The sequence below is a fragment of the Aspergillus alliaceus genome (assembly GCF_009176365.1).
Source record: "Aspergillus alliaceus strain CBS 536.65 unplaced genomic scaffold BDW43scaffold_36, whole genome shotgun sequence".
Taxonomy (NCBI): domain Eukaryota; kingdom Fungi; phylum Ascomycota; class Eurotiomycetes; order Eurotiales; family Aspergillaceae; genus Aspergillus; species Aspergillus alliaceus.
This window is the reverse complement of record NW_022474719.1, coordinates 55,909-81,340: the sequence shown is the minus strand read 5'-3', so window position 1 is coordinate 81,340 and position 25,432 is coordinate 55,909. Positions and strand designations below refer to the sequence as shown.

The window sequence follows — 25,432 nt, the reverse complement described above, 5'->3', positions numbered from 1 at the left end:
TTCTCAAGAAGGTGAACGGAAGGAAACGATTGTTAGACTCCAGAGAAAGACCGTGTCGCGGCAGTTCCTCCAAGAGTGGATAACATTCAAGGATGGTGTTCTCGAAGCATGCCGCTCATTAGATCTGTCACAAGCGGCTCCCTTCACCGATGATGCTACCGAGAATTTTTGTTATTGGCAGTGAACGGGGTTTGACTGGGAGGTTTGTGAAGCACTTCTGCGATCCCGTCATTAAAGTCCTCGCCACAACTCAGCTCTCAAATCTTACTTTCGGCGACTATCATGCTGCAGACCCTTCAGATGCCTCGAGAAATGTGCCAGACGTAGTCATGCTCATGCTGCCGGAATCAGAGGCTATGGCAGTCGGGAAACTGAAGACCTTCTGGACCGTACGGCTTGAGCGGCACCCAATCAGTGATGGCTATATGGCTTTATTCCCTCTAGAAGCCCATCTAGGTACGCCATTCCCTAGCAATCTTTCCTTGTACGGTGCAACACGACTGATATATTTGGACGGGGCAGGTAATTTCTTATATGCGATCACGTGAGCTTAAGTTCGAATTCCTTCAATGTACAAGTCTACGGTATTTATTAGACGGATAGACGCATTGAAGTTTGACATTTCAAAGCCTATTGATGCTCACGCCCAAAGCCCCACTATTCGCCAGTGTTTTCTGACTCTCGGTGTATTCGCATATGAAGAACACGGATTGTTGAGCCGTCCACTTTTCACGAGAGTCAGGTCCGTTACTCTTTCTACCGATAGATTAGATAGCAGTGAAAAAAACTAGACTGTCTGTTATAGTTGAAGAAACCTTCCCAGCCGCACGCACAAGCGTCTACTCGCCCTTCGCCTCTCCACCACCAAACATGAGGTACACCCGATTACACTTTAGAATCGCAGGTCATTCTTTTTGGTGAGGATGATGGTGTAGCAAGAGGTTTCGTGATTTCACGACGAGTCATATGGGAGAGACCAGATAAAGCAATGTATGGGGTCGTGTGGTATGGGAAGCGCGCAGTTGTCAAGTGCTGGTCCGACGCTCTTTATGAAAGGTTTGATCCTCCGCAAGCATCTTGAAACGCTATTGTTAGTAGCTGATCTATGTGTATTGTAGTTATCTCGATGAAATGACGACCTATGAAAACATACAAGCCATAAGAACGGATATGAGTTCTTTCCGTTCATGTATAACCATGGACGGATATGCTGTTCCTCGTTGTTCCCCAACGGCCACATGATAGTGTTGAACATGGTCATGGGGAAAACGCTGGCCGGACACTGGGATACTCTTTCAGGGGCAGTTAAGGAGGTTGTTCGTGCTACAGTGCACAAGGCAACCAAGGTGCTCGGGGCAGTACGTGTGATTCAGATAGACTGCGGGCCACACAATGTCCTGTACGATCCGCAGACCCAAGTCGGCCGTTTTACTGGACTTTGAATTAATGCAGGCCTGTGAGCCTGATCCTATGAGCCCTGTCCTGCCAGAGATGTACACGACCTCTATCGATGATCCCTTGCCTGTAAGGGGCCGCTATAACGGTGGCTAGATATTTGAGTGCTTGCTGCTCTTTACCGAGATGGAGAAGTTGGTTTTGCAGTCACAAAGGATAGCCGTATTAAACTCTTACCAATCCCAATACAGTCGCTAGCGCTTATGGCACACACTACATACTGTCGTTAGGCTCGTAGCCCCTTGCTTCCCTGTTAAGAAGTATACTGAACGTGAGCTCCAAATCCGAAGGTCCGGAGGGAGCCGCGGAACCGCGGGATTGAAGATTAAACTTTCGTCTTCAAGCCCCTGCACGTACTAATTTACCCCAGCTTTCGGATGAGAATTCTTAAATGGCCGCACCCCTATCCTATTCATGTCTAAGAAACAATTGTGGTCGATGCAATGGCACCGCAATTTGACGTCGCGGTGATTGGAGCCGGCATGGCCGGACTCGTCGCAGCGCGGGACCTCACAAAATTTGGATATTCCGTCGTGCTACTAGAGGCTCGCGATCGAGTGGGCGGACGAACCTATCGGGGCGAGGCCTTTGGGACCGAGTTGGAACTCGGTGGAGGCTATGTACACTGGACACAGCCGAACATCTGGTACGAGATGCAGCGCTACGGACTGACGGTACAGGCACCCATGGAAGAAGGTAGAGCGATCTGGTTAGCGGATGGCAAGGTGCACACAGGCTCCCAAGAAGACTTCTTCGCCGTTGTGGGTCCTCTGCTCGCCCGGTTGTTCGCTGACGCCCGCTCTCGCTTCCCTATTCCCCTACACCTGGCGGCAGTTGACAACTCGGACATCGAGAAGACCTCCATCGAGGACCGCATCAACTCGCTAAACCTGTCACCTTACGAGCGGGATGTACTGAAGGCTGCACTGGCCGGTGTCATCCATTCCTACGAGGAGCAGGGGATCGCTCAGCTACTACAGGCCGTTGCAGCCTTCTTCGGCGAGTATCACGCTTTCTTCGAGACAGCTGGCACGTGGGGTATTGACGGTGGCACGAAGCAATTGGCCAAAGCCATACTAGCAGATTCTACCGCTACCCTCCGACTCTCCACGCCTGTCACCACCATAACTGACCATGGTTCTGGGGTGACTATCACTACGCGCACTGGAGAAAGGATTCAAACCCGCTCCGCTATTCTGGCGATCCCCCTGAATACCCTAGGTGATGTGAAGATCACACCGGAACTTCCCAAAGCTGCACGCTCGCTCATCGACCGGAAGAACCCAGTGCGGGCGCACAAGATCTGGATCCGCGTCAAGGGCGAGGTTGAACCGTTCAGCATCCTGGCCCCAGTCGGCGAATCGCCTATCAATGCGGCAAGAACGGAGAAACGTTACGACGGGGACACTTTGATCTTATGCATGTGTGCAGATGCGAACTCCATTGATCCGAAGGACCGCAGCTCTGTGCAAAAGGAGCTCCGCAGGTTCATTCCCGACATCGAGGTGGTCGATACAGCTTGTCACGACTGGGTGGAAGACGAGTTCTCCAAGGGAGCCTGGATGATGCACCGGCCGGGCACGTTCACAAATGCTGGCCCTGAGATTCGAAAGCCACACGGGAATATCCGCTTTGCTGGCAGTGACCTTTCGGCAATTCAGCCGGGGTCCATTGAAGGCGCGCTGGCCAGTGGTGCCGTCGCTGCCCGTGATTTGTCCATTGCATTGTCGAGAGCACGCCTTTAGGCAAAACATATAGGAAGTCTAGAACTAATGGCGAATATGTGTACTGTTACAATTTACGACCGTAGGGGGAAGCCTAGCTTGCCGCATATAGTTTTTAATTTAAATAAGTCATTGGATTTGCCCACGGCAAAGACACGCACACCTATACAATCTAACAAATAAGAAATAAGAAATTGCCACCGTATCAGAGGCTACGCTCTCTCCTACATCCTACTCAACTAGAAGTGGTGTTTGAAGAGGCCACCCTAAACCGTAACACCTCCATTCTGTAGACATATCGTGAAAGATCCGAACCTCAGTCATTCTTGGCCAGAGCGATTTCACTCGCGGCTCCGCGCCCTTAAAACGAGATCCGGTGGCGGAACCGAGATCTGTCGGAGCCGCGGGTGGTTGATCCCCAGGATCCACCTTGAGCTACCGAGAACCGTATCGGTGGTGGATCCTCGGAGTGATCCAAGCTCGACTATAGAATCGAAAGCATAGTTTCTGTTGACATATGATCAGTATCTTCCCCACGGGGTGTTCCGCGGAGTCCGGGGGAAAAATCCCTATACCGGATGGATTTTGCTGAAATATCAACCTAGCCAAAGCAATAAGCAAGGATATGTAAGATGCTCAGTCCTCTCCAGAGAAACAGTACATTAACAGCAGAATACTATAGTTAAGCAAGCATGACTAAGCCTAAAACCACGCCCATCGATTACGATGTCATCATCGTCGGGGCAGGCATTTCCGGGATCAGCTTTGCATACCGACTTCAAGAACAGAACCCCAATCTATCATATTGCATCTTAGAAGCCCGCCACGAAATTGGTGGGACATGGAGTCTCTTCCAGTATCCGGGTATGCCGCCGCAGCCATAACAATTAAATACATGCCACAGTTAAATAGCAGCCACTGATGCAGATGAATGATAGGAATCCGGTCAGACTCTGATCTACACACCTTTGGCTTTCCCTGGCGGCCATGGATCGACAAGGACGCCATCGCTCATGGCTCAAAGATCTCACGGTATCTAAAAGATTCGGCGGCCCAGGAGGGTATTGACCACTACATTAAATATAATCACCGCGTGAGCCACATTTCTTGGTCCACTGCCGCCAAAGAATGGACACTTCAAGTGTCCCTAAAGGATCCAGGCGCAACCAAGGAGCTGCGCGCGCGGTTCATCATGTTAGGCACCGGATACTACGATTACGACCAGCCGATGCATGCGGAGATCCCCGGACTTGAACGATTTGAAGGTCCAGTTATCCATCCACAATTCTGGCCCAAGGATCTGGACTACGCGGGCAAGTCGGTTGTCATCATTGGCTCCGGCGCGACGGCCATCACCCTCTTGCCCGCCATGGCCGAGAAGGCCTCTCATGTCACTATGCTGCAGCGGTCTCCAACCTACGTTGTCTCGATACCAAGGGAAGATAAGTTTGAAATGGCAATCCGCTTCTTTTTCCCCACGCTGCTGGCATCCAAGTTGGTCCGCTTTAAATGGATGCTCACATCCTTTGTGATGGTAACATTTTGCCAATGGTTCCCCAATCTAGCTCGGTGGTTGTTCCGTCGAACAATTAAGAAGGAGCTCCCCGAAGGAATGTCGCTAGACCCTGATTTCAATCCCTCCTATGCTCCCTGGCAACAGAGGCTGTGCGTGTGTCCAGACGGCGACTTCTACGCGTGCCTGCGGAACGGCACTGGCAGCGTTAAGACAGGAGTGATTAATACCATCACACCTAATAGCATCCAGTTGGGGTCTGGTGACGAGCTGAATCCCGACATCATCGTCACGGCGACAGGGCTGAGGCTGCGCTTAGCCGGCGGAATGGATATCGAGGTAGACGGTCAGCCCTTCCATATTCCCGACCATTTTTTGTGGAAGGGCGCGATGCTTGAAGGTCTCCCTAATTTGACGCTCGCCTTTGGCTATGTCGATGCTAGTTGGACACTAGGGGCGGACGCAACCGCCCAGTTGGTGTGCCGGTTGCTTCATAGGATGAGGCAGGAGGGAGTTTCTATGATTGTTCCTCGGCTTTCTGAGTCAGAGAAACAGGGCATGCGGGAGACCCCGTTCCTCTATCTGAACTCAACATATGTCCAGAAGGGGCAGTCCGTTTTTCCCAAGGTGGGTGACCGTCACCAGTGGCGTCGCCGTTCGTATTACTGGAAGGATATTTTGGGGGCTTGGTGGGGTGATATTCGGACGGGCATGGAGTGGTTCCGCATATAAAATGACAGTTGCGTTGCATAACTACCAATTTCCTTTTTGGTTGGAAAACAAAATACTTCTTGGGTTACGGAACAGATCGTCCACTTCGTACATATCTAATGTATTTATATCACAAAATCCTTTCCATCGCCGCGTCGCAACCCCGTTACCTGTACAAGAAATTGATCGTACCTCATATTTGGAGTCAGATTAGGAGCCTCCGGAGGGAGACCCGTGCGGAAGAGTCATAGGTTATCCTCATAAGTCATATTGGATTATGCGATTATCTTGCTGTCTACTGAGGTGACACACAATTCCGTATAGAAGTAGGGCATTGTGACTTTCCCTTCTGTCACATTGCAATGGATACCCTAATAGCTTATTTCACTGCCCCATGGCGATTGAATAAAGCAGGGACCTCACCAAACACATATTGCTCTTCGTGGAAAAAGTTACATATCGACTTTAAAGAAAAATCCCATCTATGTAATCTTGCCTCATCCAGACTGTCATCTGATTGTTGCCTATCGTGGCTAAAGTTTGGTTTTCTCCAGCACGCCTTCGCTTTCTTTCGCTTCTCTATTGAAACAAGCCCCCGTCCCTGGTCCGAGTCCGGGGAGTTACTAACGTTATTGAATCCTCTAAGCTACAGCTATTTACTCTGTACCTCATTCTCACAATCAACTCTGATAATGTCTGCCGAGCACCACTCGTCCCAACCCGCGAGTAAGTCTGATAATGAATCTGGACATGAATCAGCGAATGACGGATATGAATCGGACGGTAGAATGCAAGGCGTCCTCTTTGTCGCGCCCGATCACATAGGCCTTCTCGGATGGTCATGTATTCTCATCAATTACGACGTTCCAGAAGAGATAGCCCGGCAACTAGAGGATCTGTGGGGCCCTGATGCGAAGTACGAGGAGATCCCGGAGCATCCCAAAGCATACGAGGGTGAGTTGACTGACGACGAGGAGGTAGAGGGACGAGAACAAGCACAACCGGCGGAGGAACATGCCAAGAAGGAAAGGCCCGCACAGTGAACTGGAAGGATATTGCAGGGAGACTGATCGTTGACTACTTACGAAGGGCGTCTAATCTTTTCGGCTCTCAGAGGAATGTTGGTTTTGGCTGTGGTAATGCTTTAGTATCAAGGTTAATGGTGATTATCTAACCTACTTACTTTGAAGCTTTTATGAGGGTGTTAAGAGATTGCGATGAATAAAGCCTCTTGGCAATAGAACGCTCGATGATTGATGCCTAGCAAGCTGGGCAGTGGGTTTGCCCAAGGTAAACTACTAGATGGGTACTGCAGTGATCTTCTGACGAGGGACTGTATGAAAACTATTATAGTGTCCTATTTCGGTGTCACCAGCTCTGAGACGGCCTGCTACGGATAGCTTGAGTCGTAATGAGATGTCTCCCACTCAGCCAGCGTTTCCAACGGCACTGTAACCAGCCGCTGACTCTGTGCACCATCCTCGAAGTAAATAGTCTCCTGCCGGATTTTGTATCCACGATGCTTAGGAATAAAGTGAATCTAACGATAATGGTGAAATGCACACTCTAGAAGGCTCTTCCAGATTGCCAATCGCACACTATCAGCCAAGAATTCAACATGAAATAAGTATGGAACAAGAACTCACATTCCGACTCCAGTTGCAGCATACGATGCATGCCAGAAGCTCACTTCGCCAGCTCTAGCACTGCCATCTGGTAGGTACCACGGCATAACAAGTAGATAGACGTTTTTCAGAATGTTGAAGTAGACTGCAATATCCCAAGCTCTGTAGGTTCGGGCAGGCAGCCCTAGACGCTTATGACGCCGCCGAATTATCAGGAGACCGACACCCATGAGCAAGTCGAAGAACGATTCTGGGATAATCCGGAGGTCGACAGCTATATACAAGAGTTATCATGAGCCAGGAGCCCGTGCGATATGCAATTGGAGACATACCGGAATTGAAATCATCTCTTGCAGGAGGTGCAATGATCATGATGAGTATAGCCTACCATTTTAGCAGGTATGGTCCTAAATGTTGTGCCGAAGGGCTTGGTTGAAGGCCAGGATTTAGGAAATAGGAGTACGTACCCCTTGCCTATGATTATCACGCTATTAGCCCGTTTCATTGCTAGTTTTGCATTAGTTAGTTACCTGCCGCATTCCTGAATCACACGAGACATGTCCAGCAGCATGACTGCAAGCATATCGCCGAACGAACTTATGACCACTAGAATATTCAAGCCCTTCGCTACACTCGCAGATCCGAATATATCTTCAAAGTAGAGCGTTGCGGGAACCTGCTTTGCCTGAGCAAGATAGTCCTTGGGCACTGTGGGGTTTAGTGGCGTCAGCATCGACCGCCGAAAGTGGTATATTGACTCAAGTAGAATATACCAGCGGCAAAACACGCGACACTGATCAAGACATATAGAATTACGACCATCCATAAAGAGATATAGCCGTTCTTCCTGATTTGTTCGACGGGGTTATATATGACACGTGTTAGACACAGAAGACCACTTAAATGCGTACTCCCACCCTGAATTTGCCAACAACATTGAAGGCATTTTCGTATCACAGATAGGAGTAAATAATTTAATTTCGTATAACGCGTTTTTTTATGCCATATCTGCTTGCATTCCCCTTAAAGGCATTGTGGAAGTTTGCTTTGGGCCAGCGATTCTGGTGTCTCCACCAAGAACAACGAGGCCGGTGTTGCTCATGAAGAGGAGAGTAGCCACTCTGAGAAAGCCAAAGGCATTCAAGAGCCAATAGAGAAACTTGGTACTCATCGCATCAAGTAGAGATGCACATCAGCGGAGGTTTAGGTGCGAATGGTGACATGTAGGTGGTCAGAGACTATACATACGTAGCTGGCGCAATGTCATCACAGCGGCAGCAACGCCTTTCGATTGCCATGGAGTTGGGCCGTGATCGCCCATTTGAAATAGGTATTCTACCATGGCTATTCTCATAGTCAGACGAAGGCAACATTCGCTGATTGTAGTGCATTTACCATCCAACCCTGCAATTTACTTTTCTCCGGGTCAATGGTCAGCATCTCCCGCAGAAATTCGAACAGGAAGTTGATATTTTGCCGAACATTCATGTCGGGAACTAGTCTAGCTTGCCGTAGCATTAGCCCTATAACTACGATCACCGAATCACAGAGCACTGTACCTAGTGGCACGCAAAGCCTCGGCGTAATAACGTTATTGAGTGTGTTTCACCTCATCATATAATCATGCATATTCATTAGAATGTCAATATCTGGTTCCTGACAATTCATGATCTCTATCTAGTATTGAAGCTTTCGAAGCTCTACCTACCTTGAGAATTTTTGTAATAAGTTATGCTGTGAACATAGGCATTAACAACTCATACAACAGCTAATTCTGCCGTCGGAGTGAGTGATGCGGGGTTAGTGATCGACATAAGGGTCCCCTGTACTCTGTATGATGCCATCTATCCAGATATCACGCCAGTAATATACTCGATATAGCCCAAGGATCGATGCAATTATCGCCGAGCTATTCTAAGGAGTATGCAGGCTTCCGGCATGTTATAAATATAGGTAAACCCTCCCTCTAAAACTACATCTTCCGCGAATTGGCAAAGGACAAGATAATAGTAAACGCACCATGTCAGCCGTGACCATTGAGACTCGCCCTGTGTTTGGTCCTGTTAGCCAGCCAGACATCACATATACTCCCAACTACGATAAATATATTGCTCGAGTCAAGCGTCGCCAGGAGACCGAAATACTCGCAACATCCTTGCCCCCCAGGTTTCCAGAAAAGTTGGGGTCAGATCTCGTCTGGGATGGAAAATCATTGCCTGAGACCGATAATGGGAACTATGTCCTGACTGACAACGATATTACATTGATTGAGGCTGGTCTAAGGCACTTAAATGTAAGAAAGTTCTATTCATGCGATAGCGTGAGTCAGCTAAATCGTGATCTATCATTGAACCTTCCACCCGGTCGTGTCTCCCAAGATACATTTCGCTTCCTAGCTACACTGCCCATTTCGTGAGATTCCTAAGGAGATACACGTTGGCCATGGGTTCAAAGTAATTCGGAGAATTCTGGTGGAAAGGTATTCACGAGAAGATAGTATTCTCATATATCTCGGCGTTTCGTCTCTTGTTGCCCCAGTTCTGGGTCGGCAGAATAGCTTGTACCTTGGAAAGCCGGCAGAGCGATACTCTCCCATATTCAGGATTTGTCAACGTGTAAAGATGCCCACAAGATTAGATCTCCTGCACATACCGCATAGAAACAAATCTTCCTTACCGGCTCAAGAGACATAATTGCGCTCCTTTGCCTTAGGGAGAGTGCTAAGGGAGGCGAGAGCTTTCTTTCAAGTCCTTGGCATATATATAATGACATGGTCGCCAACAGACCTGACCTTACCCACACACTCGCTGAGCTTTGGGCGGCCGATGGGTGAGAAAAAATATCCCAATATTCATATATGACGTCTAACTAGCAACCCATAGTCGATCCAGAAGGCAACAAGTACACGCTGCGAACTGTTTTGCAGCATACGCCTGCCAGGGGTAATGGCCCAGAGCACTGACCATTCTATACGCTCGTTGGTACTTTACGGGATACTGGGGGCGGTAAAGATCTGCGAACATCCCACTGATTACTGAAGCCCAGGCTGAAGCGCTGGACACACTCCACTTCATCGTCGAGGAGCATGTGGTGGCGTTGGACTTTTATCGTGGGGATATCCCGTTTGCGCACAACCTCAGCCTATTTGATGGTCAAGGGGGTTTCAGGGGCTCCCCCGAGAAGTAGTATGTTGTTCCCTATAGGACAACGACGTCCAAATTCCTTTTGCTAAGGACTGATCTGTAATGGACAGGTGGCACTTCTCCAGCTGTGGCTTCGAGACCTAGAATATGCATGGGAAACCCCTAGTGTACGCCACGAAAGATGGGTTAGCATCTACAAGAGTATTGATGCTGACGCTGCAGCACTGGGAGTCTAATTTGGGGATTTAGCATAGACTACACCATTTGTCGGTCAGGAACTAAAGAATACGAAGCTTGAATTTCTCGGCTTTCAGTTCATGCACCATCTTGACAAGGGTTATTACAGTAATTCTAGCCCCAGGAAATGTCACTGCCGCCGCTCTTAAATGCCAGTAATCCGCTGCTACATAACACGCCCTTATAGTTTATGGCCGAATTATCGCTACTATCCGGAATTCCGATGGCTTTCGCGCCTGATGTCAGATTCATTTTGCCGTCTTAAGTACAGTGTACTACATTGAAGCCAATACACCCTTTAATTATAATGGGCATTGGTGGCTCAAGCCTCTCAATGTCTCCCGGACAGATAACGCCTGTTACCACGATTACCCCGTTAAGCTTTCTACATGTAACAGATTTATCGCCTATCACATCGCGAGACTGTATCGTGAGCCTCCTGATCTGCACAGAGGCGAGACGGTTGAGGTATTTGTTCTCCAGTGTTCGACCTCTAGACCAATTCGGAAGCGAGATGTTCCTTGTCTTGCTTTTTACCCTGATTGCGAATCAGTTGCATCGTCCCTAAACGTAGCCCTTCATCCCACCCCTACCACTAACACCCTAGGCAGGATCCATGATTAGTTCCGCAATTCAGGATTTTTCAGCTCATTACATCAAATTACATATGGGGAGAGGCAGCGTACAACATCCAATTCATCTTCTGATGGCAACAGCGGCCCTGATCTCAAATTTAGACGTATGGTTCGAGGTAAGCGGCTCATAAAGCTGCTTGCCAACGTCCTGTAATTGCCTACTTATGGCTTCATCACCGATACCATTCTCGCCCCGCCATTCAAAGCGGCCATGTTCGCCATCCCAACACAATACTTTACCCTGTATATCCTCGAACTCCCACCGCCGATGTACCTGCACGTCATCATCCTCCCATTCCGGTTGTTCTCCTACGATGATAATCAGTTCTTCCAGCCAATAGTAATGGAGAAACATATCCGGTATCGCAGAAGGATCAATCTGAAGCAAGGCCTCAGGAACCGCGACGCGATCGATATGCGGTAACACCTCACAACCCTGATCGAGAAGATCCGGCTCAAATGATCGATCAATAGGCTCCACCAGAAAACCATGGACTTTGTCTAGCGGAACGTATAGCGCATCACGCTCCTGCTTGAACGGAAGCGCAAAGACCTGACACTGCCTTTCCTCGAGGAAGCGCATCTGGATATCGGGCTGTTTGCACGCCCAGGACAGGGCGACGTTGCGTGCCTCACGGTTGACAAAGGTTAACTGTACTTTAACTTGGACGTGGTCTAATAGATCGTTGCGAAATTCGAAGTCTATATGGCTCAACTCATGCCACCGTGGGTCCGACCTTGGTATTTGTCGGGGACACCAACATCCCTTTTTGTAGGGGTATAGGGCTGGGCTGAAGTTGTCTGGTAGGGCTTCGCGCCATATCTGCTGGCGCAATTCTGGGGGAAGGCACGGGAAGCATGTAAATGTTGACGAGTTGGTTTGTGCTGACGCCATGACTTTTGGGACGGTTAGCTGTCTAGATGACGATATGCAGCCTCCCTGTGCAGTATATAAGCGCGAAGGCAACGTGGCTGAGCATGTCCTTACAAGGCCTATGCCTTTAATATGGGCTTATATAACCAATCGCGGGGTGGCCTAAACCCGGCTGACCAACCATTTCGTGTCAGCGCCCAATTAGTCTCTCACTTGATGGCTCTCTGCTCAGTGTAAACAAATCCGTACAAACCCTAGTCGTTTGTTCCACACGGATTATATATGCCCCTTTCTAGAGCGACTAGAATGATGGCGGCGTAATCCAAAGTAGTATCTTGGGCCCCTAGCTTGAGAGCTTTCCGAATTAAGTACGGCGACTTTCTATGGGAATCGTAGCCACACCATGGAGTAGGTCATAAGCACCGTTTTTAAAGCATCACGTTCGCCCATTGCTACACAAAACAATGCAGCACATTCGGTCAGACACTAATGCTTTCATATAGGGGAAATCTGGGTTAAGAATGTGGGTCACCACACCATTATTGTTTTTGAGGGATGTTAAAACTTAATCCAGACCCGCGCATACCGTATATCGTATTTTGGCTGGGCATCGAGGACTGTATCCCGTATCTTCCAACTCAACCCCCACTAACCATCCTCTCCCACGTGATTATCCTAACCCTAAGCCATGTAGGATGCCCAACAAGTCGACCCCTTAGACTCGGAGATATCTTGTCCCCTTCGGAGTCTTTTGGACTTTTCACCAAAAGGGGAAAATACCCCCATCCTTCTCCGACAAGGCAATCACGTATTGACATACTTGTGAATAAATATGCACCTCCTACTGATCACCGCCAATAAGCACTCTTGAAAAATACCCTATGATCTAATAGCCCTATGCTAAAATCGGAGGGATGATCTACCGTACGGTTTGCGGTCTGGAGTATATATAAGCCTCAGGACCTGGTGGCGTAACCTATGGTCCCAATCAATCCCCTTAACCAACACCACATACCCTTACCATATTCGAAGCAAAGTGTAAAGAAAACAAAAAAGAAAAGAAGAGAATGTTCCGCTCATTCCTCTCAATCACCGGTCTCGCAACCCCAGACTACATCTTCCCTTCCGTCGATCCCAAAATAGACGGCGAGGACTGCCGCCAAGACTGCGCTGATTGTACCGTGCGATGGCCGGCCAAGGTGAAAGTCGATACTACGCTCCCGATGTACGGGCACATCAAACAATTTCATGCCCATGTGCTTGTTGCGACCGGCAAGACAGATTGGGTGCAAAAGGTGGAGCATGAGAAGGGGAGTTTGATGGAGGCGTTTAAGTCCGACGGGGGGAAGTCAAAGAATGGGGTGTGTATATTTGTATTTGATCACTTTGTTGAGACCTACGAAACGCTAATCAGGGGGGGTTAGAGGGTCATGATCTCTGCATCCAACTTATCGCCCCCGGATGAAGAGGTGCCTACTTCGGGGAAGACGAGCGTGCTGCTTCTCCCCTCGTTCACATTCGTGGATGGCGTGGGCACAGCGGATGTTAAGCATGTCATCGATTCGTTTATTGACAACCCATCGCAAGCGGGTAAATCGCACTTGACTTCGAGACCATGTCCGCATGACTATGTTGTTCTTCTATGCTCGCATCAGCGGCGTGATGCGCGTTGTGGGATTACGGCGCCGCTGATCAAGAAGGAATTGGAGAGACAGTTGCGTGGTCATGGTCTATACCGGGACCTGGATGATGAGCGGCCGGGTGGCGTGGGGATTTACTTTGTTTCTCATGTCGGAGGGCATAAGTTTGCTGCGAATGTGTTGATCTATCGGAAGAAGGAGCAGCAGATGATCTGGCTGGGGAGAGTGAAACCGGAGCATTGTGAAGGGGTTGTCAAGTACACGATTCTTCAGGGCAAGGTTGTTCATCCGGATTCGCAGTTGAGGGGGGGATTTGATCGGATGAAGGGGATGACTAGTTGGTAAGATGTGTGTTCATGTGTAATTGGAAAGTCGGATACCACTTTCGTGTATGTCTGTTGTTGCATTTTCGTTTTGTTGACTCTTTTGCTATGTCGAAATAGATTTAATGTATCCAAGCGAAAAATAGCTCCAACACAGCATTAACAGCCTTGTTATATACACAGCATATTTCTGTTTTTCACCATTGGAAACCAAAGTGGCCTAAGAAAACACTAGCCCAGACATATTGAACACTATATCCAAAACAATATACACTAATATTAAGACAATAGAAAAATTAACCCTCAAATCAGAAACCCCGAATCCTTCCATGCCCGAATATATTTCATAACCAGCTCTCGATCAATAGGACCCAACTTCCTCAACGTCGGCGAGTGTCTTTTACTATGCGTCGTATCCAGTATCATCCCGCCACAAGACATGCGCAAGAAGTCCGTCTGGAAAAAGTCCACCAGCCGAGCTGCCGGGTTATCCGAAGCCGTAGGATATTCCTGCACGCGCCGGAGCCATTCATCGTAAGGGATAATATTAGCCTGCGGGATGCCCAGTGCATCAGAAAGCACAGAGATCATCTCGTGCCAGGGCTGTCGCACGGGGTTCTCGATGTGGTAAATCGGGTATGCGGGTTGGTCTCCTAGTAGGAGTTCCCCCAATGCGGCGGCCACGTCGTTAACTGGACACCACGATAAGACCTGTTGCTTTGTTAGCCAACCTGACTAGAATATGAAGGGAGGGAGTGAAACAATCATACCCCGTCGAGATCCGGGAGAACGCCAAGTGTCTGCGATGACTTGATCAGGCGCACCAAGTGTTCTACTGGATTCCAGAAACCATTGACCTTGGAGCCGCTTATCTGTCCGACGCGCACGGAGGTGGTACGGAAGTAGTTGGGATAACGGTGCAGTGTCGCGTCCAGCATATGCTCGCAGATGAGCTTGGCGTCCGCGTAGCCCATTGGGAGGGCAGAGGCTACGTTGACTCTTTGCTCGGGGACGCGGGCCTTGTTGGTCAGGAACGGGTGGCAGCCCACGACGGAAACGGAAGAGACGAACTCGAACCCGATTCTCCGCTGCTGCTGAGAGGCACAGTCGCGACACAGATCGATTAAATTGCGCAGCGCCTTGAATTGGGGATCGAAACCACGGGTAGGGCGCGTCATGCTCATGGCCCACGCGTTGTGCACGACGTCTGTGACACAGTTGGCTAGATGTTGATACTCGTTGGCGGAAAGGCCGAGCTTGGCTGTCGAAGAGTGGCATTCAACGACTTCAAGTTTGGACATAAGGTTCTGGTCAAGCTTGAAGCCTCTTGACTGCATGGCCTCATATTGTCGGGCTGTAGCATCTGAGCCGCTCACCCGGTTGAGGCAGATTACTTTGTACACGTCCGGTTGCGCCGCGAGATGTGCCACTAGATGGGAGCCCAGACTGCCCGTGGCGCCCGTCACCAACACACAGCGAGAGGAATAATCATTTAATTGGGAGATCGAGAGCGAGGAAGGGGCGAAAAAGCTTTCGGTATGTTTCTGGACGAAGGAGTCCACTACCACTTGACGCGCAGAAAAGTCAGCCGTGTGGTTTGAATGTGCTGGGGGACATGAATATACCAGATTTGGACTTTGGGAAGATGCGAGCGCGATAATGATCCGCTGGATCGAGTTCTCGGGTAGCGCGCCATCAGTCCAGTCAACATGGCCGTATCCATTGGCGCGCAGCGTCTTATCCCACAGATCGGGCTGGGCAAGGGCGTGGTCGCGGCCGTCATTGAATAGCCACCACCCCTCTACCAGGCCGAACACCGAATCAACCCAGGGCACTGCTTCGGTCATTTCTAACATAATAAGGAAGCCGTCAACAGGACGAAGAATACGATGTATATTCTTGGTAGTCACTTCCAGACTATGAGTTGCATGCACGCAGTTGGTGGCTAACACGACATGCTGACTTTGCAGGAGTTTGCTCGGAGGAGCTTTTTCAATGTCAAGCACTTCGAACCGCATCCAGGGGTATGACTTGAACCGCTTGCGGAGCCCAGCCACCAGCGATGACGAGATATCAGTAGCGGTATAGCAGACCGGCACGCCCGAGCGTGCAATCAGGGGCAACAGTGCCGCTGTTGTACCTCCTGTGCCAGCGCCCATCTCCAGTATATTGATGGGTTCCCCATTCTGCTGTTGCCGCGACGCGTGGGTCAAGAATCGCTCCCAGAAATGCTGTAACTGGTGTAACCAGGCCACATTGATCGGAGACTTGCCATACATACCGGCAGCGAGCTCTCGCCCCTCTGCGCTGCCAAACAGCAGGCGGATTGCCTCTGTCTTGCCTGTTATGCAGTCAGCCAGCTGGCATCCAGTCAAGCTTGTCAGTTTATGGTCGTAGATATGTTCAGGATATTCGACGAGAAGCTCCTGGAGCAATTGCGAAGCTGATTTAGATGGTAGCGGCACAGCTGTCCGAGTCAGACTAGAGCCATCCACGTTAATCTCGACAAGACGGGCCTTTTCTAGCAGGCCATGTAATACGGCAACAACCTGGTCATGCTTGGGGAGATGAGGCAGTCCCTGAACAATCTGGCCAGCCTGCGCGGAGCGAAGTGAGCAACCTAGTTGGTCGAACGCGTCAAGGGTGTGAGCAATGACAAGCTCTGTGAGCTTGGGTTGAACGTAGTCGGAATAACCAGAAAGACCATTTTGTTCGATAAATCGGTCAGTCAGGGCCTTGGTCTCCCTGAAAGCGTCAACAATGAAGTCTGTAGGAAGACCTCCGACGCTTGACTTGGCACCACCACTGAGATCCTCAGCAGCCTCGCTGGGTGGTGTATGGATATCACTTGCTGTTGAAGCCACTTCGTAGCCCTCAGTACTGTCACTATCTGGCTCGGAAGAGTCCGATGCCCCCATGTTAGCCGCAATGCAGTTCACCAAGCTGCGAACATCCGTCATTTTCATGAGCTCGTCCAGCTCGAACTTAATGCTGAACGTCTTCTCCACCTCACGGGCGACCTCCATGGCCAGCAGCGAATCGATACCCAGTTCAACAAGGTCCGATTCAGGTTTAATCTCCTGAGGTTCGAGGCCGAGCAAGTTGCAAAACAGGCCTCGAACACCCCCTATGATATCAGGCCCAGGTGCCTTCTTAGCCTTGGGCTGCTGCTGCTGCTTCGGTGTCGGGGAGCTAGTGGATGTGGCGGCCTTTGTTTCAATGGCCTTGCTCGGAGCCTTTTCTGTTGGAGTTGCCGAAGGGGTAACGGAAGGCAGGGGTGAGACGGCCGTAGGTACGGGGACTGGTGGCTGTGCGGACTGGATTCCAGACAGTCGTGACAAAAGCCGAGACATACCCGCAATAGACACTTCAACAAAGTGCAGGCCAAAGATGACCCACACTAACTTGCCGTTCGAGGCATCAAAGACGAACAAATCACTCACATATTCTTTGGGCGAGGGTTGGTGATGGCGGGCGTACACTTCCCATTGACCTGGCCGCGAATCAAGAGGCACGGTAGGAGAACGGATCCAGCGCTCCACGCGATTAGACAAGTACATCTTTCCATCCTCGCAGTCGGCCATGCAGTTCAAAAAGACACCAGCGACTTGACAGAAAGTATCAGCGAGCCCCACACTGAGTAAAGTGTCTTTCGGATCCTGCTTGACGATACGTCCCGCCGACTCATTGTTAGTAGCAGCGAGCTTCTGCAAACCCTTATAACCGTCATCATTGTACTGCACGACACCTGCAAACACCTTGTAAATGTTGCGGCTGCCTTGAATGACCTGTTCGGCCTCTTGTCCATCAAGGAGGGAAAGGGCACGCCTGCGATCCACAAGACGTTCGGCCGTGGTAAAGGCACGCGCAGAATCACTGAGCGATCTGAACATGAGCCTACCGGAAACATGTTGAGTGACACTACCAGCCACATTGTTCCTGTCTGCGCTGGTTATGCGGAAGTCCCAGGCGTGCGATTTATTCTCGGCTTTGACTGCGTCAAGCCAAACCTCCTTTGATCCATCCAGGCATAGCGGTGCGTCATTTTCCATACCCTCAAGCTCCGGCAGCATTTCCGCGTCCTCTTGGAGACTCGCCAGAGCATCCCTGGCAATAACGTGCTGGAACATGCTGGGGCAAATTGGCGCAGTTTGTGCGACCAGGTGGGCGCTGACATACTTCTGGAATTCATCCGAGGAGCTGTGAATTTGGAATCGCGCGTGAGACTTGCTGCTATCTTGGTAGCCCCTAAACGTCCAAAGTCCCTTGGGCTGCTCGGGCAAAGGAGCGGCTGGGGCTACAATCTTGGCTTCCGGCTTCCGGCGCTCCAGCCAATGTTTGGACTTGGCAAACTGGTACGGGGGAAGGAGAAGTAGGGAGTTGTTCGATGTCTGTCCGACGTGCTCCCAGAAGGAGATGTTCAACCCCTCCTTCCACAAGTTGACCGTAGCAGCGGCCACATTCTCGACGGCCCCAGGACTGGTGATGTCGAGCGATTGGAAGGTCATGCCCTGGGACTCAACTGCTCTACTCGCCAGGGAAGTTACCCCCGAACCAGATCCAGCTTCGAGCCAGATGCTCGAGGGATACCTCTGTGCCAAGCGTTCGACGGCCTTGTCGAAATAGACGGGGTCCCTCATATGGGAGGCGAACATGTTGAACGAGGGTGGGCCGCTGACGCTATGCTGGGTAGCCCTTTCGTGGGCAATGACTGTTCTGCGGAAGATCAAATCCTCCCCGAGCTTCTCGAGGTCGAATACAAGAGGGTCCACCAGAGCTGAGTGGAAGGCATGAGTGGTGTCCAGGCCCCTGGCCGTGATGGAAGAGAAGGCTCGGTCGGTTGAAACAGTTTCCTTAAGTGTCTCCATCGCTCTAGTGGTGCCTGCCAAGGTGAATTGACGTGGACCGTTGAAGCAGGCAATGTTCACAGGTGGTTCCAGGGAGCTCGTGGCGTTGACGTGGAGCACAAGTCTCTGCACATCTACCAGATCCCCAGAAACGGCCACCATACAGCCCCTTTCCGCGCCCCATTTTTCTTCAATGAGACGGGCACGGCCGGCGATCATCTTCAATGTGTCTCTGACCGAGAGAGTTCCCGAGATACACATGGCCGTGAGCTCCCCGAAGCTGTGGCCCACGAGGGCAGCAACCTGTACTCCACTGTCAATCCAGCTCTTTGCACAAGAGTACTGTAGAGCAAATTGCATTGTCTGCAACTCAACAATGCTACTTCTGGGGGTCCGTTCGAAGATTCCTGGTAGAATTCCATTGAGGCCGAGGGACAGGGACACCTCGTGGCAGTGATCGAGATGAGTGCGAAGTAGTTTGAACTGGTCATAGGCCTCACGGTCTAAACCAATAAAGCTGGACCTCTGACCACCAAAACACAGGATGACCGGTCGAGATGACTGGACCTGCCGTGTTGAGGTCAATCCACCCCGTCCGTCCGCAAAATTCGCTAGTTTGGCTTCGAGCTCGTCAACAGTTGCGCAGCTAAAGATTAACCCTTGCCCTAGGGAGCGGTTAGACTGTCGCGCCAATTGAAAGGACAGGTTGGAAATTGTGAAGCGGCGGTCGGTCGTCTTTCGTGACCGGAGAAATCGGGCCATCTTGGCGGCGTACGATCGCAAAGATGGGTCATCTAGGCCGGAGAACCAGAATGGACGCTTGGCAGCGACTGCCTCGGTCACTGTTGGGGTGACAACTCCCTGGTCTGTATGGTCTGGTTGTGTAATGATAATCGATGCGTTGGAGCCAGACGCGCCGTAGTTATTGAGCAATGCCGCTCGGAAGTCAGCCTCCCAAGGCTTTAGACGAGTAGCGATCTCGATATTATCGGATGGCAAGGCGTTCAGCTTGGAACTGATGCTGCGGAAGCTCGCTTGCGGAGGGATCGTGCCATTCTGGATCATCAAGAGCACTTTGATGAGAGCGGCTACACCAGACGCACACTCCAAATGGCCTATGAGCCCCTTGACAGAACCTAACGTGAGAGGGTCGGACCGACTAGGTCCTCCCAGCACATTGCGGACGCTGTCGTACTCTGCGCGGTCTCCGACCTGCGTACCAGTCCCATGAGCCTCCACCACGGAGATTTGCTTAGGGTCCAGTCTGGCCTTACGGAGGACACTATTAAATACATTCCCAAGGGATCTAATACTGGGGGCAGTGATGGCTGAGCAGTTCTCATTCTGGTTCACACTGGAACCCCTAATGACACCGAGAACCTGATCACCATCCTCAATTGCGGCGGATAGTTTCTTTAAGAAGACAGCACCAGCACCCTCTCCCCTACAGTAGCCATCCGCAGCCTCGTCGAACGGCTTGCACTGCCCCGTAGGACTGAGGAAGGAAGCGCCATCAAGGTTTTGGTACCATTCTGGGCTCGTCATGACGTTAACACCTCCAGCAAGAGCCGAGTAGCACTCGCCGCTCAGGATAGCTTTGCATGCATGGTGGACAGCCAACCCAGATGACGAGCAGGCGGTGTCGATGGTCACGCCAGGCCCGCTCCAGCCAAAGAAGTGGCTGATCTTTCCAGCCGCAAAAGCTTTGAGGTTTCCTGTGGCCGTATAGGCTGTGGGTGAATGGCAGGCAACATTATTCTCGTAGTCTGCCACCCCAATTCCGACATAGCAACCGACATGCTGGTTCACTTCAGGCTTATTAAAGTATCCAGATTGCTGTACTGCCTGATAGGCCACTTGCAACATCATCCGATGCTGAGGGTCGCTAGATACGATCTCCCTTGGACTCTTTTGGAAGAACTTATGATCGAAGGCGTCATGGTCTTGCACAAAATTTCCATACCATTTCTTCTGCTCATCATTCTTGCGCCATGCAGCGTAGTCGAAGTTCACTCGGTGCGAAGGCACCTCAATACATTGAGACTTCGCCTCGCATACTGTGTCCCAGAATTCATCTATGTCGCTACCGCCAGGGAAATGGCAGGCCATACCGACTACGGCAATAGCATCGTCCTCAACTTGGCCCAACAGGGCATCCAGTGTTACGGGTAACTGGCCCACCTCAAACTCGACATCGGCGGCGTGTACCAGCTTAGGTCCAAGCTTGCGCAGGAACCATTGGGGCACAAAGCGCTGGCTCCCAAAGCAGACAAGAGACTGCTGAGGGGAGGCCGATTCATATAGCGTCGTAAAGAGCGTGTGCCAATTGGCTTGGTCAGTCAACATTGCGCGTGCAGCCACATGGCAAAGGTTAGTATTGCTGTCAAACTCTTGCCCATCGGGGGCCCGTGTCTTAAAGGCAAGTTGGTGGGGAAACTGAAAGAATATATCCGAGTCAAAGAAATGCAAGAGGGATGCCGCCTGGTCTTCGCGCTTTCCGCAGTGAAATGGCCCACGTAAAGCAGTCTTTGTGAATATGAGACCAGCATCTTTCAGGTTCTTGAACAGTTCATCTGCATCAGCTTTCGGCACAGTAAGGGTGGCCAGTCGAGCTTCTGAGACAACTGATATGTATGCCTATTTAGTGTAAAATTATGTTAGTTTACTTTTTATTCATAAGGTCCCTGGGAAAGGTGATGCACCTCTGAGAATTGCTTCACGATCCTATCCAATTCAGTCTCTGCGTTCTGGGATGTCCATCCAACTGCCAGAGACTGCCATTTCTGCTCGCCCTCGTCGAGCTCTACATCTCCTGCATCAACTAAAGCCCCAATAGCTGTGGCCATGCGAATAGCAGCCGCGCCATGCTGTTGTAGCTCTGCCAAAGTCGCGGAGCTTGCCACGGCCGCTGAGCTCAAAAGCCCAGTACACAGACCCACTGTCTCGGCATGGAACTTGTCCGTAAGATTTTCCGATACTTGGATCTTCGGGTAGATCTGTGTGATAAACTTTGTATATTGAACCAACTGTGTCGTCACAACCAACGGGGTGACAAGTATATTGGGAAGTGGAAATAGATTCCGAGGGATTGTACCCCTTCTAACCCATTCATCCAACAATTGTAAATACCGTTGGCCTTGGAATGCTCCCAGCTCGGGATGTGTCTGCGAAATCTTCTGCCATTCTTGAGGAAGTTGGGTCAATACTTCCACAATCCATTGAAGGTTTGGCGTTTCGAGCAGAGTTGTGCGGAGTCCTTGCAAGTATTCAAAGTCAAGGTTAGGGTCTTGTGGCCCAAATACGAAGCTGAGGTTGGGAACTGATTTGACCATGTTGAATGTAGAGTGTGTGAAAGGCGTATGGAAGAATTGAGGAATCAGGGTTCGTGTTTAGATATACAAGAGTTTGGAATATATCCCTGTATGCGATGTAACGATGCATTAAATACTTCCCAAATATGTTGGCCCCTAACAAGTATTCTTATTAATGTGCATCTGAATACTTCTAAGTGGTTGGGCCTACCCATACTCCGGTTCTTGCTGAAGCTAATTCCACATCGCATAGATTCGGCGTACATTGTCCGGGGTGCTCGGGGCCCTTGCTGAGGCTAATTGCCTAGTGAAACCAATAGATTTGCCGGAAGGTATCCACTGAGATCCTGCAGCCTTACGCTATAAATCGGAGAAACTTAGTCTGTTAAATGATTGTCCGAGGATTACTTGTCCGACTACTTTTCTAAATTTATTGCTCTTCCCCATGTCCATACCATCTCTAGACTGGTCTTGGCGATCATGGGGCCACTATGCTCCAGACTATCTACAGATTCGAACTCGCAAAATGTTTATCCTGCAGCAATAGGCGTCGAATTTATATGTAGAGTAATTTGTAAGGGCTACACTGTAATAGTAATAAAATAGGTCCAACTCCAACATTCATATTAATCAGATCACAAATCTATAGCAATTGAATAGAGATACCCAGTATACCCCCATTAATCATAAGCTAAAGACTAAATATATCATTTAGGAGCAACCGAATCAACCCACTGCTCAACCGAAATAGGCTCCCTCCCCAACAGCCACCGCATAACATTCGGACTGCCCTTCAAACCACGACGATTATAAAACAAAATCAAGTGTTCTAGTGTATCGCGAACAAGATCTCCACGCAAGTCACCGTCACTCGCCAAGCCCAGCCCTAAGTCACCAGCACCCTTGCCCTCACCGCCATACAGCGAATTAAGGAGCTTATTAACACCTGTCTCAAAGGAAGGCGTCTTGACCTCGATCTTCTTGCCAATGCGCTTCTCAATGATCCGAATAATATCCGTCTCCGAGATGGGCAGTGTAGAAACCAACGGATACTCAGCCAGGTAGTGACTCTCTCGCTCGTTCAAGACTTTGGCCGATGCCTCGGCGAGATCAGCCAGGGCAATCACGCTGTTCTCGTGCTCTGGTTTCCACCATTTTTCGAGAACGGGCTTCTCTTGCGCGGCCAGTGCAGCGACGGGATAGGCGTCCAAGAACTATGTCCCAGATGTCAATAAATATAATCATACTGAAACCCATGCTACTATAGAGTAAACTCACATTCCCCGGCTTGAGAATCGTCCAGCAGTTAATCGGACTAAGGAAGAGTCGTTCCTCAACATAGCTCTTCAGGTCATGTTGCAGCAGGTTTCTATGTTGCGTGCCGAGCACACTGGAGAGAACGAAATGCTTGAACACGTTTCCGTCCCGCTTAGATTCCGCGACGGCGGCATCGACTAAGTTAAAACCAATCTCCTTTTCATGGGAGTGTAGACTGGGCAGAACGGTGTTGATGGCCGTGGCGCCTTTCAGTAACCTGAGGCAGTCGGCGAAAGACTGTAGGTCTATGGTCACGACTTCAGCATCCGGGTAGCGCTCTTTGAGTTTGTTGGCTGATGCCTGTGAGTGTGCTGCCAAGCGTAGTGTGAATTTGCCCTTTTTATAGAGGAGAGGGATCAATCGGGAGCATTGCTTGCCGCCTGGGCAGGTGATGGCGAGGATTTCACTCATTGTTGCTGTTACTGCGGTAGAGTTCGATTACACGATCTTGAAGAACGAAAGAGATGGAAATAGGAATGTAGAAAACTAAAGAAATTTAGTCCAAACTAATATAATTAATCACATGGGAGATGTAGAAGGAAATATTACCCTCTCAAGTCGGAGTATCTTTTCTCATCCACTATTCGGCCCCCAGCCCTAAGTCCAGCTTCAATCTCGTCCCTTTACGCGGGCCCGGTACTTAATTATGAGGCCATAATAATGATGTACGATCACAAAACCAAAATCCACAGGGAAATGGAATCCAAGAAAATAGTCGTCGTCACTGGTAGGTCCTAGCGCTTGCACAGATACTCAATACCAGTAGCTGAAAATCTACAACGCAGGCGCCAACACGGGCATCGGGTTCGAAACCGTCAAATCGCTGTGGCGCTCCACTCAAAAATATCACATCCTACTTGGGGGGCGCAATCTGGAAAAGGCTCAACAGGCATGCCAAAGGCTGTGTGAAGAAACATCTCAGAGCTCGGTCGAGCCCTTCCATGTGGATGTTGAGAGCGACGAGTCAATTAATGCAGCTTTTCAGTACATCTCAGCCAAATATGACCGGGTGGATTGTCTAATCAATAATGCCGGTAAGTGAAGAACCCCCCTTTTCCCCCCACCTCAGAGACCTCAGAGGTCTGGCTTACCAATCAGAGGTCTGGCTTACCAAGAACCAGGAGCTTGTTTCGATATCCACATCACAGATGGCCGCATGACGGCCCGCGAGGCCTGGAATAAAGCATGGGATGTGAATGTGACAGGAGCGCACATCATGACGACTACTTTCCTCCCACTATTGCTCGAGTCGCATGATCCCCGGTTGCTATTCATTACCAGCGGGCTTTCCTCATTGCAAGGGTCTTCTGACCCCACGAACCCTAAGAATATTATCCCGGCTGCAGGTCTTCCAAAGCCGATGCCGTTTGTCGGTTACCGGTCCTCGAAAGCTGGCCTCAACATGGTGATGGTGGAATGGACGAAGGCGTTGAGGAATGATCGTGTTAAAGTGTGGGCGGTCGCTCCTGGTCTTCTGGCGACCTCCCTAGGTGGTGACACGGCACTGTTGAAGAGGCTGGGGGCACAAAATCCAAGTATTGGTGGTGATACCATACGGAGAGTCGTCGAGGGCGAGAGAGACGGTGAGGCTGGGAGTGTGGTACGCGAGTATATAACGCCGATCCAACCATGGTGAGTGGAGGAGCTAGTATGCAAGATTATGCAGGGTCTACTGTGCAGCGCATATTTATCATGCAAGGTCCCTATTTATCATTATTTTGCAGCTCAGATCAGCATCATGGCGGAAATACCCTGTCCCTGTCACCGTGGGTCTTAGTTCAGTGATTTAAGATAGATAAATAAGCAGAACATAATACCATGCCACACGTATCTCCAACTCAAAACCTATTCCATCGCGCTTGGTCTAGTCTTGTACATGCATGCAGCATACTGTACCCAACTTATTTGAGCATTAACTTCCAAGGAGCACTACCATTGTGACCTGAATCTCCCCAAAGGAGAGCGAATGATATAGATAGTCGGGTCGGGGCCGAACGATCAATTGTCTTAAGGAGCTATCTCAAGCCTCGCCACATCAGAGCTCCCTATAAAATACAAAATATAAAGCAATTAGTTC

General features: G+C 50.1%; 11 protein-coding genes across 11 annotated transcripts; 7 read left to right on the top strand and 4 right to left on the bottom strand.

Annotated features, from left to right (window-relative positions):
* Window positions 1-152: 152 nt before the first annotated feature.
* Window positions 153-548, top strand: BDW43DRAFT_313248 (uncharacterized protein; the record flags this gene model as incomplete). Its single annotated transcript, XM_032047555.1, has 2 exons — window positions 153-456; window positions 523-548. 2 exons carry the CDS (start codon window positions 153-155, stop codon window positions 546-548), a joined length of 330 nt encoding a protein of 109 aa, XP_031898003.1.
* A 1,350-nt stretch (window positions 549-1,898) lies between these two features.
* BDW43DRAFT_301859 (flavin monoamine oxidase family protein) lies at window positions 1,899-3,200 on the top strand (the record flags this gene model as incomplete). The annotated part of the gene is made up of 1 exon (XM_032045126.1): window positions 1,899-3,200. The coding sequence occupies one exon, from the start codon at window positions 1,899-1,901 to the stop codon at window positions 3,198-3,200; it is 1,302 nt and encodes a 433-aa protein (XP_031898002.1).
* Window positions 3,201-3,871: 671 nt separating this feature from the next.
* Window positions 3,872-5,424, top strand: BDW43DRAFT_320852 (flavin-containing monooxygenase; the record flags this gene model as incomplete). Its single annotated transcript, XM_032049186.1, has 2 exons — window positions 3,872-4,043; window positions 4,118-5,424. 2 exons carry the CDS (start codon window positions 3,872-3,874, stop codon window positions 5,422-5,424), a joined length of 1,479 nt encoding a protein of 492 aa, XP_031898001.1.
* Window positions 5,425-6,095: 671 nt separating this feature from the next.
* On the top strand, window positions 6,096-6,446 carry BDW43DRAFT_313245 (uncharacterized protein; the record flags this gene model as incomplete). Its single annotated transcript, XM_032047554.1, has 1 exon — window positions 6,096-6,446. The coding sequence occupies one exon, from the start codon at window positions 6,096-6,098 to the stop codon at window positions 6,444-6,446; it is 351 nt and encodes a 116-aa protein (XP_031898000.1).
* A 599-nt stretch (window positions 6,447-7,045) lies between these two features.
* On the bottom strand, window positions 7,046-8,516 carry BDW43DRAFT_313244 (uncharacterized protein; the record flags this gene model as incomplete). Its single annotated transcript, XM_032047553.1, has 6 exons — window positions 7,046-7,302; window positions 7,361-7,412; window positions 7,496-7,502; window positions 7,559-7,736; window positions 8,277-8,372; window positions 8,444-8,516. The coding sequence occupies 6 exons, from the start codon at window positions 8,514-8,516 to the stop codon at window positions 7,046-7,048; spliced, it is 663 nt and encodes a 220-aa protein (XP_031897999.1).
* A 532-nt stretch (window positions 8,517-9,048) lies between these two features.
* On the top strand, window positions 9,049-10,407 carry BDW43DRAFT_301857 (uncharacterized protein; the record flags this gene model as incomplete). Its single annotated transcript, XM_032045125.1, has 5 exons — window positions 9,049-9,321; window positions 9,425-9,643; window positions 9,688-9,857; window positions 10,040-10,188; window positions 10,262-10,407. The coding sequence occupies 5 exons, from the start codon at window positions 9,049-9,051 to the stop codon at window positions 10,405-10,407; spliced, it is 957 nt and encodes a 318-aa protein (XP_031897998.1).
* A 333-nt stretch (window positions 10,408-10,740) lies between these two features.
* BDW43DRAFT_282948 (2EXR domain-containing protein) lies at window positions 10,741-12,082 on the bottom strand. Its single transcript, XM_032042706.1, has 2 exons — window positions 11,095-12,082; window positions 10,741-11,011 (listed from the first exon to the last, which is right to left on the bottom strand). The coding sequence occupies exon 1, from the start codon at window positions 11,936-11,938 to the stop codon at window positions 11,105-11,107; it is 834 nt and encodes a 277-aa protein (XP_031897997.1). The 5' UTR covers window positions 11,939-12,082; the 3' UTR covers window positions 10,741-11,011; window positions 11,095-11,104.
* Window positions 12,083-12,829: 747 nt separating this feature from the next.
* Window positions 12,830-14,110, top strand: BDW43DRAFT_282945 (sucrase/ferredoxin-like domain-containing protein). The gene is made up of 2 exons (XM_032042705.1): window positions 12,830-13,278; window positions 13,342-14,110. The coding sequence occupies exons 1-2, from the start codon at window positions 12,985-12,987 to the stop codon at window positions 13,900-13,902; spliced, it is 855 nt and encodes a 284-aa protein (XP_031897996.1). The 5' UTR covers window positions 12,830-12,984; the 3' UTR covers window positions 13,903-14,110.
* Window positions 14,111-14,183: 73 nt separating this feature from the next.
* Window positions 14,184-22,059, bottom strand: BDW43DRAFT_313240 (uncharacterized protein; the record flags this gene model as incomplete). The annotated part of the gene is made up of 3 exons (XM_032047552.1): window positions 14,184-14,591; window positions 14,651-21,364; window positions 21,430-22,059. The coding sequence occupies 3 exons, from the start codon at window positions 22,057-22,059 to the stop codon at window positions 14,184-14,186; spliced, it is 7,752 nt and encodes a 2,583-aa protein (XP_031897995.1).
* Window positions 22,060-22,745: 686 nt separating this feature from the next.
* BDW43DRAFT_313239 (SDR family oxidoreductase) lies at window positions 22,746-23,766 on the bottom strand (the record flags this gene model as incomplete). The annotated part of the gene is made up of 2 exons (XM_032047551.1): window positions 22,746-23,252; window positions 23,317-23,766. The coding sequence occupies 2 exons, from the start codon at window positions 23,764-23,766 to the stop codon at window positions 22,746-22,748; spliced, it is 957 nt and encodes a 318-aa protein (XP_031897994.1).
* A 285-nt stretch (window positions 23,767-24,051) lies between these two features.
* On the top strand, window positions 24,052-24,991 carry BDW43DRAFT_313238 (uncharacterized protein; the record flags this gene model as incomplete). Its single annotated transcript, XM_032047550.1, has 3 exons — window positions 24,052-24,082; window positions 24,141-24,389; window positions 24,477-24,991. The coding sequence occupies 3 exons, from the start codon at window positions 24,052-24,054 to the stop codon at window positions 24,989-24,991; spliced, it is 795 nt and encodes a 264-aa protein (XP_031897993.1).
* Window positions 24,992-25,432: the final 441 nt, after the last annotated feature.

Bases quoted from the DNA above. Each gene is read 5' to 3' on its own strand.
- BDW43DRAFT_282948 (XM_032042706.1), bottom strand. From the start codon at position 11,938: ATGGCGTCAGCACAAACCAACTCGTCAACATTTACATGCTTCCCGTGC.
- BDW43DRAFT_282945 (XM_032042705.1), top strand. From the start codon at position 12,985: ATGTTCCGCTCATTCCTCTCAATCACCGGTCTCGCAACCCCAGACTAC. The intron at 13,279-13,341 runs GTGTGTATATTT...AGGGGGGGTTAG, and splicing joins GGGGGAAGTCAAAGAATGGG to AGGGTCATGATCTCTGCATC.